The sequence below is a fragment of the Hippocampus guttulatus genome, chromosome 6 (genome assembly GCF_054856545.1).
Source record: "Hippocampus guttulatus isolate MCC_2025c chromosome 6, RoL_Hgut_1.0, whole genome shotgun sequence".
NCBI classification, from domain to species: Eukaryota; Metazoa; Chordata; class Actinopteri; order Syngnathiformes; family Syngnathidae; genus Hippocampus; species Hippocampus guttulatus.
Genome location: NC_141266.1, coordinates 18844567 through 18861065, shown reverse-complemented (window position 1 = coordinate 18861065; position 16499 = coordinate 18844567). Strand labels below are relative to the sequence as shown.

Here is a 16499-nt window from a genome sequence, read left to right as displayed (position 1 = left end):
TTTTCGATAAAAATTTGTATTTTTCCTGGAAAAAGTTGAAAATTTTAGTAAACTCATACTTTTTCAAGAATAACGTTATGTTTTTGCAGTTTTTCTTTTTGAAGAAAGCCTTGTCGTATTATGAAAATTTTCTTTCAGAATTATTTTTCTTGGGGAGGGTGGGGTCATATTGACTGAGAAGAAAATAAACATTTTGTATTTTGGGGAAATGGCTGCCTTTTATTTGGTCATTCATTTAAAAAATTAAGAAAAATAAATGTATTAATTTATGATTAGTCAAAGTATTACAAGGGACTAACAATTCTTTGAGTATTCTTTTAAATTAAATATTCTTTACATTTTGAATATTATCAGATTCTTTTTTGGGGGGGGATATTTTGAGAGTCATTTTTTTTGTTGAGGATGAAGGAATGAATCTTAATTTGAGCAGGTTTTGTAAAAATAGGATAATGTGTTGAGATTATCTGTGAATAAAGTTGCATTTTTTCAAGAAAGTTATTTCACAATCAAGTTTTTTTTTGTATAATTGTGAATATTTCTTTTTCTAGAAAAAAAACTAGTCTTACAAAACAAAAGTTGTCTCTTTCATAAAATACTTTTTTCTGGGGGGGGGGGTGATCCCCCCACCCCAGATGCATCTTTCAATTAGACAATTGGTCCTCACGAAACACAGTTAAGATGGAAGAAGAACACACCATTCATCCGTCTCCCTTTTGGCCCTCAATGCTCTCCCATTTTCAATTTGCAAACAACTCACTCCCTGTCCCGCTGACAAACAAATATCAATAAATATCTGTCAATACGAATCAAGAGAGGTGACGACGCTGACAAACAAGTTGAGTGGCGCCGAGGTGCTCGTGCTCATTATGTCTGTTTTGCCAGGGATCAGACGTGTTTGCTTGGGCATCGGGGAAGATTTGAGACGCGCAGATGGCTCCCGAGCGCTGCCGTCGCCGCCATGGCAAGATCATTCAGGCCTGCAAAAAAAAAACAACAACAACAACAACAACAAAAAGCAAGACGACACTCTTTGGAGCACTTTTTGCACGAGTTAGCTACGTTCCTAAAAGAATAAATTTGATAAAAGTTGAGCTCTTTTGCACGGGGTAAAAAGTCCCCAAAAATGTTTTCAATTTTATGTATTTTTCAAGTCAAGTCATGCAAATATCATGCCATTGTTTTTTTCCCATATATATATACAGTATATATATATACTGTATATATATATACTGTATATATTTAATGTATATATACTGTATATATATATATATATAATTTAATATTTAATGCCAGTTTCTGTCACCGGGGATCGGAGCGCCAAGGCCGCCGCCCAGTTCTCTCTGCACCCGACCTTCTTGACCCCGTGCACAGGTCGTGAGCCCACGCCTCTTTGGACGCTGTCCAGGTGCAGTCCACCAGGCGCTTGCCATTGAGCCCCACCGCCAGGCCTACTTCCAGAGAAGGGCCCTCGGTGACCCACATCCGGGTAAGGGAACACGATGTCCATATAGAGTATGTCAATCATCATCGGACGTCTATGATCTGGTCCCTCCCATTTTTAATTAAGCCTTCCATCAGGTAGTTGAAATGAAATCTGCTTCCCATTAATCCTCATAACGCGGATTTACCCAAATCCTGTTTTGGTAGCCGCTATTCACAAGGTTAGACAAGCACTGTCGTGTGCATCAGCGTGATTAGTATATCGGGAATTTTACCCTCAAACAAAGGTTCCGCCTTGTTTGAAACCTATTATCCATCCATCCATCTTCCGATCGGCTTTATCCTCACAAGGGTCGCGGTGCGTGCTAGAGCCTATCCCAGCTGTCTTCGGGCAGTAGGCGGGGGACACCCTGAACTGGTTGCCAGCCAATCACAGAGACGAAAAACCATCCGTGCTCACACTCACACCTAGGGACAATATTCAAGTGTTCAATCAGCCTGCCATGCATATTTTTGGAATGTGGGAGGAAAACGGAATACCCGGAGAAAACCCACCCAGGTACGGGGAGAACATGCAAACACAAGAAGGCCGAACCCACGAACTCTCCACTGTGAGGTCGACGCACTAACCACTGGCCCACCGGGCCGCCTGAAACCTACTCAAATGGGTTAAATCCTCTTCATGTTATTTCTTTTGTAAAAATACACACACACACACACACACATCCTTACACATACGCTCTATCCAATATTTTAATATCACAGTTGCATTTCTTTGAGGTTTTTTAAAGTTGTATTTATCAAGAAAAAAAGGTTGTACACTATTTTTTTCAAACATTTCCTGAGAATTTTTTTTCCAAGAACTGTAAAAACTATAAATAACCCTTTTGCACTTCTTTGTTTCGCCAGAAAAACGTTACTGTGTTTTTCCAACATTCTTTCAAGATAAGTTGTCTTTTTCAAAAATCGCTCAGAATTTTTTTTTTTGGGCTGGGGAGGATAAATGATCAATTTTCAAGCAAAATGCAACAAGCACAAAAGCTGTCAATCTTTTACTCTGGCTTTTTGTTTATTAATGAAAAAAAAAAAAAAAACAACCAGCAGAACATCAATAGAAAGCCGGTACAGACCGACCCTGACTGGTACGCACGCACGGCAGCGGCAACTAAGCAGCTGGGACTGTCCAGCCGGTGCTTCCCAGGTGCCCGACACACACGTGGCACAAGAAGATGCAGAAGAAGCTGATTGAAAGAGAGGCACCACAGACTTTTCTCCGCTCTGCGCATTTGCACTCTATTTACATCGGTGCGTGTATACGTGTGCGCTATGTACACTTTGACAAAACATCAAAAAGTCCATTGGCCATCGTTTCCGAGAAGAGCAAGAAGCGCATCTGCACGGAGGAGGAACCGCTTCGAAAACAGTCAGTCGCAATCAAAGAAAAACTGTCCGCATGGAGCTCGTGAAAAGCAAAAAAAAAAGGAAGACACAAATGATTTCCACACAGATTGCATAAAGTATTTTTTTCCCTCTCTACACGCTTCAGCTTATTTGCATGATCCTTGTAAAAATTGCATACAACATGAAATCAGTGCCGCTCGCCCTGCCTTTTTTTTTCCTCTTTTTTTCTGTGATTATAGGCCACCTTTAAAGCACATTTCTCCTCTGGAAAACGTTTAAGACACTTTTTGTTGTTGTCCGTCCGTTTGTGTATAAATAGAAAAAAGACGAGGGGGGAGAAATGCAAAAAAAATAAATCTCTTACATCATCAACACTGCAAATAAATAAGAACGATGGCGTCATTCACATTTCTCATTGTGTGTTCCATTGGCAAAAGGAACCATGTGGTACAAGGCATTGTTGGCATAGGTTGATCATATATTTCACATCTATTTATTTATGCACAGACAGTAGAGAGAAAATTTTCCTTAGATTCTGTTCCATCCTCAAAAAAACAAACAAAAAAAACAGAAGTGACGGCCTGTTGATCATCATATTAAGATTAACAATAACAATATATGACACCTGGTGTTTTTTAAGTTGTCAAACAACTTGGTCCTTGATTTTTGTTTATTAAAAAAAAAACTGCACGCACAAAACCACAAAAGTCATCCTTGTAATAAGAAATGACTCAAACTGGCGTCAATTGTTCTTGCCCAACAGAATCTGACATTTCAAGACACAAGGAAAGAAAAGTGAGCGCGACGACGTGTCCACACGTATGCGCTTATGTTCACATTTGATTGGAATTTTTTTCCCCCTTTTCCTCTTTGCCCTCAAAATTATTTTTTAAAAATGCATTGGTGGGGGTGGGGGGGGGGCAACTTTAAAGAAATGGCCAGGGTGAATGTTTTCCAAAAGTCTGTCTTCAGATTTTGTGAACCACCCAAAAACATCATTATTATTATTATTATAAAAAAGATGGGTGTTTTAGTTATGAAAATAATAATCAAGGAAAAGTAACTCATATTAGACTAATCAGATTTAATTTTAAGAACAAACTAAAAAGTTACATTAAAAAAAAGTCTTATAAGAAGTGACTGTGAAGAAAGGTTTTTCCAGACAATGCTGTGGCCAATACATGAATACTTTTAAAATACTTTTTTTCCCCCAAAATATTTTATTTGGTGTCCCCCAAAAGGCCTTTAAAAATGTTATCGTATTTTCAATTTTTAGAAAACGTACTTTAATCCTAAAAGAATCGAGATTTTTGGGAGAAAGTGTCGTAGTCATATGAGAAAGTCAATTTGTGAGAAAAATTATCTTCAGCAAAAACCAAATTGTATTCTTTCAATAGCCATAATGGAGTCGACGATCTTACAATAACACTACCTTGAGAAATGTGACTTTTTTTTCCCCCGAAAGGTTCATATTTTGCATATTACCCAAGAATAAATGTAAAATGTATATGTAAAGTGATACCTTTTAAAAGTACGTGTGGACACGTCCTGAAAGTGTGAGTGCAGTAAGCAAAACTTTGACCTAATGGCATAGTTGCCCAAGTCATTTTTAACTGGTATAAAATGTTTACATTTACTATTTTAAAATTTTGTCTGTGTAGATTGTCGGTCATCCGGGTTGTGATCATTTGTAAATCTGATTTCACCCCCACCACCCCCCCCCCCCTCTTATTTTCTGAAAACTTTCAAAAACGACTTAGGCAATTACGGTCCTAGGCTAACAGTGCTACCGATTTTCCACTTGTTTTGTGTTTGTGCAGGTTACGAAACAATGCCAGAAAAGTCTTTACAGTGTATCAGACTCGCCATCATCATAATGATACAATACTTTTACAAAATCCAAAAATTGAAAGTCCAGGCCAGTCTTTTGTTCCTTTTAGTCATTCGCTTGCTCCACGACGGGACCTCCTGCGCCTCGCCCCGCCTGTTCCTCAGTCTTGACCACGAAGGCGTTGGCGTTGGTCTGCGTGCTCTCATCCGTCTCCTTGTGGGCGTCGCCTCCCTCACCGGTCTCCGAGGGCTCCTCGTCCAAGGCGGCGGCGGCGGCGGGGCTGCCGCCGCCGCTGCTGCTGCAACAGCTGCCGCTCCTGGCGCCGCCGTTGCCACCGTTGGCGGGGGGCGTCTCCTTGGGCCCTTTGGCCGAGTGGCTGACGTAGAAGCGCTGGTTCTGGAAGAACTTGATGACGGTGAGTTTGGGGAGGTCCAGTTGGGCGGACAGCGTGTGGACGGCCTCCTCGTCCGGGTACGGGCCCACGTCCTGGATGAAGCTCTGCAGAATGCCCAAGGCCTCCAGGGAGATCTTGCCGCCGCCGCCCGAGCGCGACTTGACCAGGCTGCGCACCACGTCGTCCTCCGTCTCGGCCGGGGAGGCGGTGGAAGGCTGGCGCGGGGGCAGGCGAGGGCCCGAGGGGGGCTGTTGGGACGGGTGTTGTTGGGACAGGGCCGGTTGGTGCTGAGGAGGCCAACGACACGGGCGACGGGGGGGGGGGTTGTTAGACACGGCAAAATCGAGAGCGACAAAAAATTCCTCAAAAATGTAAAGATGGTCCAAGAAAAGTTATTTTGAGAGAAGTTGCATTTTTTTCCCCCAAGAATAGTTCTCTTTTTAATTTTTTTTTAAATATCATTTATTTCAAGAAAAACATTATTTGAAGAGAAAAAGGAGTGTTTGACCCCTAGATTACATTCAGGTTTTTTTTTTTTTACAATAGAAAGAAAGTTGTATTCCCCCGCACCCCCCAAAATATAAGAAAAAAAACGCTAAATGCTAAGCAATATTTATTTGGTTTAAATCAGGATTTAGGAAAAAAAAATTCAAGGAAAAGATGTAATTTTTCTTTTAAATAAAGTTGTATTTCTTTCAGCAAAATTGGTTGTATTTTTCAAAAATTTCATGTTTTGATTTGCTCTTTGTTACTTTTTAGAGAGTATTTTTTCCCCCACGGTGAAATGTCATCATTATTAAGCAGAGGTTTGATTTTTTTGGAGGATTCATTTATATTAGGTAGTATTTTTTCAAGACTTGACAAATAAAGATCTATTTGATCAAGCCCAATTCAAGTGTTTTGGGGGGGATGTTTTTTCCCTTGTTTTTAGGAATCTAGAACAACTTTTGCCCGCCCTTTTTTTTTTTAAACACACAAAAGGAAATTATTTTTTGGTGTGTGTGACACACTGTAATTTTTCCTGCAACTGGTTGTTTGAGACTGTTTGCCTTTTTTTTCCTTAGCGTAAACAAACGACGAGATAAAATGTCTCCGTGTGTGGGAGTGTGTGAGTGGGCAAGCAGAGTTGCCTGTTGACCTGTCCAAACACTCACGCTTTGATTTGAATGGCTAATTCACATGCTGGACATGAGGAGATGGTCCACAAGAGCGTGTTTGCACGACTCCACTTGACGAGCGTGCGCACACCATGGAACCTCACGCACACGCGGAGCAAATCATCCAAAATTCATGAAAAACAATTCTGCACATTTTTGAGGGATTTAAATTGTTTTGGTTCCTTTGTTTGCAGGTATGTGCAAATTTAACGAGGCCCCCCCCATCAGAATCAAGTGGTACGTTTTGGGTAAAAAAAATAAAAATAAAAAGCTGTATTTTTACAGAATAAAGAAAGGAAAATGTATTTTGCAAGAAAACATTTTCTTAAGTTTCAAATTTAATCAATTTGTTTTCAAGAGAATTTTTTTTTGTTTTCTCCATCACAATTTTTTGAAGGAATAAACAACTGTTAAAAAAATACCTTCATTTACTCTTATTATTGTCATGATTATTTCCACTCAGCCAACTGAAACATTGCCCTCAATGGTTATTGTTCTGGCTAATAGTTGAACGTGACGTAGCTCACCTGCAGCTGGTCTGCCGAGACGTGCGAGAAGTGCGACGGCCTGTCGGCGGCGTTGTTGTGATGTTGCTGTCCGGCGCTGCTCTCCTGCTCGTAGATGACGTCGCGCTCGGCCTGAGAGAGGCTGAGGAAGCGGCGGATCATGGACAAGTTCTCCCACAGCGTCCGGTTCTCTGGAGATGGATCCTCCTTCCAGCGCAGAAGCTCGCACAGCCAACCCTGCAATTCAAGAAAATTTTTAAAAACCTCACAAGTACAAACGCCTCGTGTCATTACCCTGCTGTTAAAATATAAATAATACCCATGGTACTCGTACAGTTCCAAAATCTAACGTGTAGTACGATACGTTCGATGGAAAGATCATATTATATTCACACACACACACACACACACACACACATACGTGTTTTGGTGCATTTTCAGGACGTCCGTTTGTTCACCCGACATATGGGTACATGCCTTTCCCGTGGTCCTACAGGCTCCAAAAAAATATGGTAACCATGAAAAAAAATCAGGAAGACACCCATCTATTCAGATTTTGGCTAGGACGTAATTTTTTTTTGATTTATGACAAAACTACTACATATGAGGACATTGACTGGTTTTTGTGTATTATGGAGACAGTCACCTCAAACACACTGCCATTTCATGTTTTTGTGAATTTTGAGCCCCCTAGATACACATCATTTTCAAGTATATATGACTTATGAAGACCAGCTAAGAGTAAAGTGTGTAATTTTTAGATTGACTCCTGTTACATACCAACAGTATATGTTAGGCACATGTGTCCAATTGTCATGCTCGGGCACGGGGAGAACTCTACAAAGGAAGGAAGCCCAGATTCAAACTATCAATTGCTGAACTATGAGGCGAATGTGCCAAACAGTCGTTGATATTCATGGTAATAATACAAGACAGTAAAACTAAGCTGTGAAGAAGAAGAGACAGTTAAATATGTGGTCAGTCCACTTTCTTATTTTTTAATTGCTGACAAATATGAAATTATGAACACAGAAAACATGCCACCTCCTCTCCATGACACAAGGCAGTGCAATAGATGAGGGTTGTTTGAACTGAAGAAGATTATGTCAAAATGTGAATACTGTGATGAAGAATTTTTAATAAATGTGGCCATATATTGTGCCATGTGTGTAGCAACTTCTTCTTTAGCTACCTGTTAGACAAAAGCAACTTTTCAAAAAGTATTGAAATTCTTGAAATAGGATGAATTCAAATGTTTTAGGGTTTTTCTGAAATATCACCTCAAACCTAATAAGCCTATCTTTTGTGAGAAGTTTGTATATTGTACGTACGTTTATATACAGCAGGGGTGTCCAAAGTCGGTCCTCGAGGGCCGCTGTCTTTTTGTTTTCCAGCTCTCCCAGGATGTTCTAATGCTGCATCAGAGCTGACTGTTGAACTGATCATCTGAATCAGGTGTGATGCAGCCGCGAGAGCTGGAAAACAGGCATGACAGTTGCCCTCCCGGCCCAGATCGGGACATGCCTGATATACAGTATACCTTACATGTTCGTACATCTCCAAGGATTTTCCAATTTGCTCTTGAAGCTCATGAAACAATAAATGTGAAATACAGTATTCAACAACAAATATGAAATCCGTAATTGACCATCCCACCCTAAATGCACCATTGCTATTGCTATAGTTAACTTGAACTGAAATGTACCCAGGCGTGCTCGCATTTCAATGGACTATCTATTCATTTCCCTTTTTAATGCAGTTATCCTGTTGTGGATGTAGTTTTTGATGGACACCCAGTCTCTGTCTTTCAGAGCTACTAGCTCTGCGTGGAGACAGGACTCACAGCTCGTTTTACCTGGAACGTTATGGCTTGTTATGAAATCAAACATATGTCTCTCAACAGCCTTCACTTCATCATCTGTCCACGTACGTCTCTTATTCCCACCTGTAAAAGAAGGCATTATTTATTAAAAATGGCATTGCAAATGTTAAAAATGCAAAATAAGATATTCCAGGAAATAATGAGAATTTTGAAAAAAATGCTCTTTAACCTTGCTTGTCATTGGAGCACTTTGACTTTTTGTTCATCAAAAGTACTTCAACTTCAATTAAGATATGTTAATTTTTGCCATTTTTGTTTAACTTTAACTGGTGTTTTTGTTGTCCCGTGTGATTGAGAAGGAAGTGTCGTCCACGTTCTCTAACTGGGTTGGAGCAGAAATGTTTTCCAGGGTTGCGACAAAACTGTCGTCAGTGTTGTCAAAGGTGGTTGAAGCAGAAGTGCCTTCCATGTTGTCCGATGTAGATGGCGCATATGCATGGCTTGGGTTCCCAGAAGTGTCAGAGCTTGAGCCTTTGAAAAATTATACAAAAATAGTTGAATGTGGCTTTTCACCATTGCTTTCTTATATGTGCCAAATCGTCTCCTAATTTCTCAATTTTCTTTCGGCTGTCGAGGCCTAATGTGTTTTCAACCTGCACATTTTGCATCTTTCAACACCATTTTCAAATACTGTAGTAAATTGTTTCTAATTCATACATAGTTGTGCATAAAGACTGAGATTATCAGGCACCAATTTACTCTGTTTTATGTCATAACTTGAGGACATTACCATTTTCTGTGTAAGTGAGAATCGCTTTTTCTTGATTACGGTCAGCATTGGTTTCTTTGCTCAAATCGTCATCGCTCGTGGTTACTTCATCTGGTTGGGTTAAAAAAAAACAGACAGGACAAAATGCTTTTGTTTCAGGGTAAACACAGAATGTTAGATGTTTTAAAAATGATATTTAAACAACATCAAAATATTCAGCATTCTTCGTTCTGACCAGTTAATAAATGAATAAACATTATTTCTCATTGAACATCGCTCACAGGAGGTTTTGGGATTAATATACCACACTGTAGAAAGTTAACACCGTTCAGTTCTGTGGAACAGCAATATGGGGACATTCGAACACAGGCTCTCCAGAGTTAGGTTAAGACAAAAGTCATGTCACCTGAAACACACTCAGGTTTTTCAGGTCTAAAGAAATATGAGGACATGACGACTGAAATCATGGAGAGGCCATGTTTCTGATTTATAACTTCTCCTGCGTTTGTCAAAGAAAGCTGTAAACTCAAAACTCGTATATAATGATAAAACGTAGTAACCTGTTGTAAGGATGAAGTGGATCTCTCACTCCCTTCTTGGTGTCCAGAAGGTTCAGTCAGGATCCCGTCACTTGGTATCTGCAACATAACAACATTACGGTGTCAAAATATTCAGCATTCTTCATTCTGACCAGTTAAGAAATGAATAAACATTATTTCTCATTGAACATTGCTCACAGGAGAGTTTGGGATTAATGTACCACACTATAGAAAGTTAACACTGTTCAGCTCTGTGGAACAGCAATACGGGGACATTCAGACACAACCTCTCCAGAGTTAGGTTAAGACAAAAGTCATGTCACCTGAAACACACTCAGGTTTTTCAGGTCTAAAGAAATATGAGGACATGACGACTGAAATCATGGAGAGGCCACGTTTCTGATTTATAACTTCTCCTGCGTTTGTCAAAGAAAGCTGTAAACTCAAAACTGGTATATAATGATAAGACGTAGTAACCTGTTGTAAGGATGAAGCGGATCTCTCACTCCCTTCTTGGTCTCCAGAAGGTTCAGTCAGGATCCCGTCACTTGGTATCTGCAACATAACAACATTACGGTGTCAAAATATTCAGCATTCTTCATTCTGACCAATTAAGAAATGAATAAACATTATTTCTCATTGAACATAGCTCACAGGAGAGTTTGGGATTAATATACCACACTGTAGAAAGTTAACACTGTTCAGCTCTGTGGAACAGCAATATGGGGACATTCAGACACAACCTCTCCAGAGTTAGGTTAAGACAAAAGTCATGTCACCTGAAACACACTCAGGTTTTTCAGGTCTAAAGAAATATGAGGACATGACGACTGAAATCATGGAGAGTCCATGTTTCTGATTTATAACTTCTGCTGTGTTTGTCAAAGAAAGCTGAAAACTCAAACCTAGTATATCATGATAAGAAGTAGTAACCTGTTGTAAGGATGAAGTGGATCTCTCATTCCATTCTTTGTCTCCAGAGGGTTCAGTCAGGTACCTGTCACTTGGTGTCTGCAACATAACAACATTACGGTGTCAAAATATTCAGCATTCTTCATTCTGACCAGTTAAGAAATGAATAAACATTATCTCTCATTGAACATAGCTCACAGGAGAGTTTGGGATTAATATACCACACTGTAGAAAGTTAACACTGTTCAGTTCTGTGGAACAGCAATATGGGGACATTCAAACACAGGCTCTTCAGAGTTAGGTTAAGACAAAAGTCATGTCACCTGAAACACACTCAGGTTTTTCAGGTCTAAAGAAATATGAGGACATGACGACTGAAATCATGGCGAGTCCATGTTTCTGATTTATAACTTCTCCTGTGTTTGTCAAAGAAAGCTGAAAACTCAAACCTAGTATATCATGATAAGAAGTAGTAACCTGTTGTAAGGAAGAAGTGGATCTCTCATTCCATTCTTGGTCTCCAGAGGGTTCAGTCAGGTACCTGTCACTTGGCGTCTGCAACATAACATTACGGTGTCAAAATATTCAGCATTCTTCATTCTGACCAGTTAAGAAATGAATAAACATTATTTCTCATTGAACATTGCTCACAGGAGAGTTTGGGATTAATATACCACACTATAGAAAGTTAACACTGTTCAGTTCCGCGGAACAGCAATATGGGGGCATTCTAAAACAGGCTCTCCAGAGTTAGGTTAAGACAAAAGTCATGTCACCTGAAACACACTCAGGTTTTTCAGGTCTAAAGAAATATGAGGACATGACGACTGAAATCATGGCGAGTCCATGTTTCTGATTATAACTTCTCCTGTGTTTGTCAAAGAAAGCTGAAAACTCAAACCTAGTATATCATGATAAGAAGTAGTAACCTGTTGTAAGGAAGAAGTGGATCTCTCATTCCATTCTTGGTCTCCAGAGGGTTCAGTCAGGTACCTGTCACTTGGCGTCTGCAACATAACATTACGGTGTCAAAATATTCAGCATTCTTCATTCTGACCAGTTAAGAAATGAATAAACATTATTTCTCATTGAACATTGCTCACAGGAGAGTTTGGGATTAATATACCACACTATAGAAACTTAACACTGTTCAGTTCCGTGGAACAGCAATATGGGGACATTCTAAAACAGGCTCTCCAGAGTTAGGTTAAGACAAAAGTCATGTCACCTGAAACACACTCAGGTTTTTCAGGTCTAAAGAAATATGAGGACATGACGACTGAAATCATGGAGAGTCCATGTTTCTGATTTATAACTTCTCCTGTGTTTGTCAAAGAAAGCTGTAAACTCAAAACTGGTATACACTGATAAAATGCAATGACCTGTTGTAAGGATGAAGTGAATCTTCCACTCTTTTCTTGATCTTCAGAAGGTTTCATCAGGATCCGAACACCTGGTGTCTGCAACAAAGCAACATTGCAGTGTCAGAAATATTCAAATTTATTCATCCTAATTAGTTAATAAATTAATAAACATTGTTTTTCATTGAACATCGCTCACAGGAGGGTTTGGGATTAATATACCACACTATAGAAAACTAACACTGTTCAGCTCTGTGGAACAGCAATATGGGGACATTTGAACACAGGTTCTCCAGAGTTAGGTCCAGACAAAAGTCATGTCACCCGAAACACACTGAGGTTTTTCAGGTCTAAAGAAATGTGAGGACATGACGACTGAAATCATGGAGAGTCCATGTTTCTGATTTATAACTTCTCCTTTGTTTGTCAAAGAAAGCTGTAAACTCAAAACTGGTATATAATGATAAAATGCAATGACCTGTTGTAAGGATGAAGTGGATCTCCCAATCCTTTCTTGATCTTCAGAAGGTTTCATCGGGATCCGAACACCTGGTGTCTGCAACATAGCAACAGTGCAGTGTCAGAAATATTCTAATTTATTCATCCTGATTAGTTAATAAATGAATAAACATTGTTTTTCATTGAACATCGCTCACAGGAGGGTTTGGGATTAATATACCACACTATAGAAAGTTAACACTGTTCAGTTCTGTGGAACAGCAATATGGGGACATTCGAACACAGGCTCTCCAGAGTTAGATTAAGACAAAAGTCATGTCACCTGAAACACACTCAGGTTTTTCAGGTCTAAAGAAATATGAGGACATGACGACTGAAATCATGGAGAGTCCACGTTTCTGATTTATAACTTCTCCTGCGTTTATCAAAAAAAGCTGTAAACTCAAAACTGGTATATAATGATAAAACGTAGTAACCTGTTGTAAGGATGAAGTGGATCTCTCACTTCCTTCTTGGTCTCCAGAAGGTTCAGTCAGGATCCCGTCACTTGGTATCTGCAACATAACAACATTACGGTGTCAAAATATTCAGCATTCTTCATTCTGACCAGTTAAGAAATGAATAAACATTATTTCTCATTGAACATTGCTCACAGGAGAGTTTGGGATCAATGTACCACACTATAGAAAGTTAACACTGTTCAGCTCTGTGGAACAGCAATATGGGGACATTCAGACACAACCTCTCCAGAGTTAGGTTAAGACAAGTCATGTCACCTGAAACACACTCAGGTTTTTCAGGTCTAAAGAAATATGAGGACATGACGACTGAAATCATGGAGAGACCACATTTCTGATTTATAACTTCTCCTGCGTTTGTCAAAGAAAGCTGTAAACTCAAAACTGGTATATAATGATAAGACGTAGTAACCTGTTGTAAGGATGAAGCGGATCTCTCACTCCCTTCTTGGTCTCCAGAAGGTTCAGTCAGGATCCCGTCACTTGGTATCTGCAACATAACAACATTACGGTGTCAAAATATTCAGCATTCTTCATTCTGACCAATTAAGAAATGAATAAACATTATTTCTCATTGAACATAGCTCACAGGAGAGTTTGGGATTAATATACCACACTGTAGAAAGTTAACACTGTTCAGTTCTGTGGAACAGCAATATGGGGACATTCGAACACAGGCTCTCCAGAGTTAGGTTAAGACAAAAGTCATGTCACCTGAAACACACTGAGGTTTTTCAGGTCTAAAGAAATATGAGGACATGACGACTGAAATCATGGAGAGTCCATGTTTCTGATTTATAACTTCTCCTGCGTTTGTCAAAGAAAGCTGTAAACTCAAAACTGGTATATAATGATAAAACGTAGTAACCTGTTGTAAGGATGAAGTGGATCTCTCACTCCCTTCTTGGTGTCCAGAAGGTTCAGTCAGGATCCCGTCACTTGGTATCTGCAACATAACAACATTACGGTGTCAAAATATTCAGCATTCTTCATTCTGACCAGTTAAGAAATGAATAAACATTATTTCTCATTGAACATTGCTCACAGGAGAGTTTGGGATTAATATACCACACTGTAGAAAGTTAACACTGTTCAGCTCTGTGGAACAGCAATATGGGGACATTCAGACACAACCTCTCCAGAGTTAGGTTAAGACAAAAGTCATGTCACCTGAAACACACTCAGGTTTTTCAGGTCTAAAGAAATATGAGGACATGACGACTGAAATCATGGAGAGTCCATGTTTCTGATTTATAACTTCTGCTGTGTTTGTCAAAGAAAGCTGAAAACTCAAACCTAGTATATCATGATAAGAAGTAGTAACCTGTTGTAAGGATGAAGTGGATCTCTCATTCCATTCTTGGTCTCCAGAGGGTTCAGTCAGGTACCTGTCACTTGGTGTCTGCAACATAACAACATTACGGTGTCAAAATATTCAGCATTCTTCATTCTGACCAGTTAAGAAATGAATAAACATTATCTCTCATTGAACATAGCTCACAGGAGAGTTTGGGATTAATATACCACACTATAGAAAGTTAACACTGTTCAGCTCTGTGGAACAGCAATACGGGGACATTCAGACACAACCTCTCCAGAGTTAGGTTAAGACAAAAGTCATGTCACCTGAAACACACTCAGGTTTTTCAGGTCTAAAGAAATATGAGGACATGACGACTGAAATCATGGAGAGTCCATGTTTCTGATTTATAACTTCTGCTGTGTTTGTCAAAGAAAGCTGAAAACTCAAACCTAGTATATCATGATAAGAAGTAGTAACCTGTTGTAAGGATGAAGTGGATCTCTCATTCCATTCTTGGTCTCCAGAGGGTTCAGTCAGGTACCTGTCACTTGGTGTCTGCAACATAACAACATTACGGTGTCAAAATATTCAGCATTCTTCATTCTGACCAGTTAAGAAATGAATAAACATTATCTCTCATTGAACATAGCTCACAGGAGAGTTTGGGATTAATATACCACACTATAGAAAGTTAACACTGTTCAGCTCTGTGGAACAGCAATACGGGGACATTCAGACACAACCTCTCCAGAGTTAGGTTAAGACAAAAGTCATGTCACCTGAAACACACTCAGGTTTTTCAGGTCTAAAGAAATATGAGGACATGACGACTGAAATCATGGAGAGGCCACGTTTCTGATTTATAACTTCTCCTGCGTTTGTCAAAGAAAGCTGTAAACTCAAAACTGGTATATAATGATAAGACGTAGTAACCTGTTGTAAGGATGAAGCGGATCTCTCACTCCCTTCTTGGTCTCCAGAAGGTTCAGTCAGGATCCCGTCACTTGGTATCTGCAACATAACAACATTACGGTGTCAAAATATTCAGCATTCTTCATTCTGACCAATTAAGAAATGAATAAACATTATTTCTCATTGAACATAGCTCACAGGAGAGTTTGGGATTAATATACCACACTGTAGAAAGTTAACACTGTTCAGCTCTGTGGAACAGCAATATGGGGACATTCAGACACAACCTCTCCAGAGTTAGGTTATGACAAAAGTCATGTCATCTGAAACACACTCAGGTTTTTCAGGTCTAAAGAAATATGAGGACATGACGACTGAAATCATGGAGAGTCCACGTTTCTGATTTATAACTTCTCCTGCGTTTATCAAAAAAAGCTGTAAACTCAAAACTGGTATATAATGATAAAACGTAGTAACCTGTTGTAAGGATGAAGTGGATCTCTCACTTCCTTCTTGGTCTCCAGAAGGTTCAGTCAGGATCCCGTCACTTGGTATCTGCAACATAACAACATTACGGTGTCAAAATATTCAGCATTCTTCATTCTGACCAGTTAAGAAATGAATAAACATTATTTCTCATTGAACATTGCTCACAGGAGAGTTTGGGATCAATGTACCACACTATAGAAAGTTAACACTGTTCAGCTCTGTGGAACAGCAATATGGGGACATTCAGACACAACCTCTCCAGAGTTAGGTTAAGACAAGTCATGTCACCTGAAACACACTCAGGTTTTTCAGGTCTAAAGAAATATGAGGACATGACGACTGAAATCATGGAGAGGCCACATTTCTGATTTATAACTTCTCCTGCGTTTGTCAAAGAAAGCTGTAAACTCAAAACTGGTATATAATGATAAGACGTAGTAACCTGTTGTAAGGATGAAGCGGATCTCTCACTCCCTTCTTGGTCTCCAGAAGGTTCAGTCAGGATCCCGTCACTTGGTATCTGCAACATAACAACATTACGGTGTCAAAATATTCAGCATTCTTCATTCTGACCAATTAAGAAATGAATAAACATTATTTCTCATTGAACATAGCTCACAGGAGAGTTTGGGATTAATATACCACACTGTAGAAAGTTAACACTGTTCAGTTCTGTGGAACAGCAA

General features: G+C 39.5%; 2 protein-coding genes across 5 annotated transcripts in view; both read right to left on the bottom strand.

The window, feature by feature from the left end:
• Positions 1-2484: 2484 nt before the first annotated feature.
• The window catches only part of satb1b (SATB homeobox 1b), an 84726-nt gene continuing 70711 nt past the window's right edge, over positions 2485-16499 (bottom strand). For all 4 annotated transcript variants that reach the window (XM_086113755.1, XM_086113753.1, XM_086113757.1 and 1 more), the window contains 2 exons: positions 6751-6966; positions 2485-5353 (listed from right to left, as the gene is read on the bottom strand). In XM_086113755.1, the coding sequence (XP_085969881.1) occupies positions 4778-5353; positions 6751-6966 (792 nt within the window). In that variant the 3' untranslated portion in view covers positions 2485-4777. The remainder of the gene's footprint in view (positions 5354-6750; positions 6967-16499) is intronic.
• LOC147203929 (uncharacterized) lies at positions 9423-13142 on the bottom strand. The gene is made up of 8 exons (XM_086113398.1): positions 13068-13142; positions 12611-12688; positions 12154-12231; positions 11701-11778; positions 11249-11326; positions 10793-10870; positions 10337-10414; positions 9423-9431 (listed from the first exon to the last, which is right to left on the bottom strand). Exons 2-8 carry the CDS (start codon positions 12665-12667, stop codon positions 9423-9425), a joined length of 456 nt encoding a protein of 151 aa, XP_085969524.1. The 5' UTR covers positions 12668-12688; positions 13068-13142.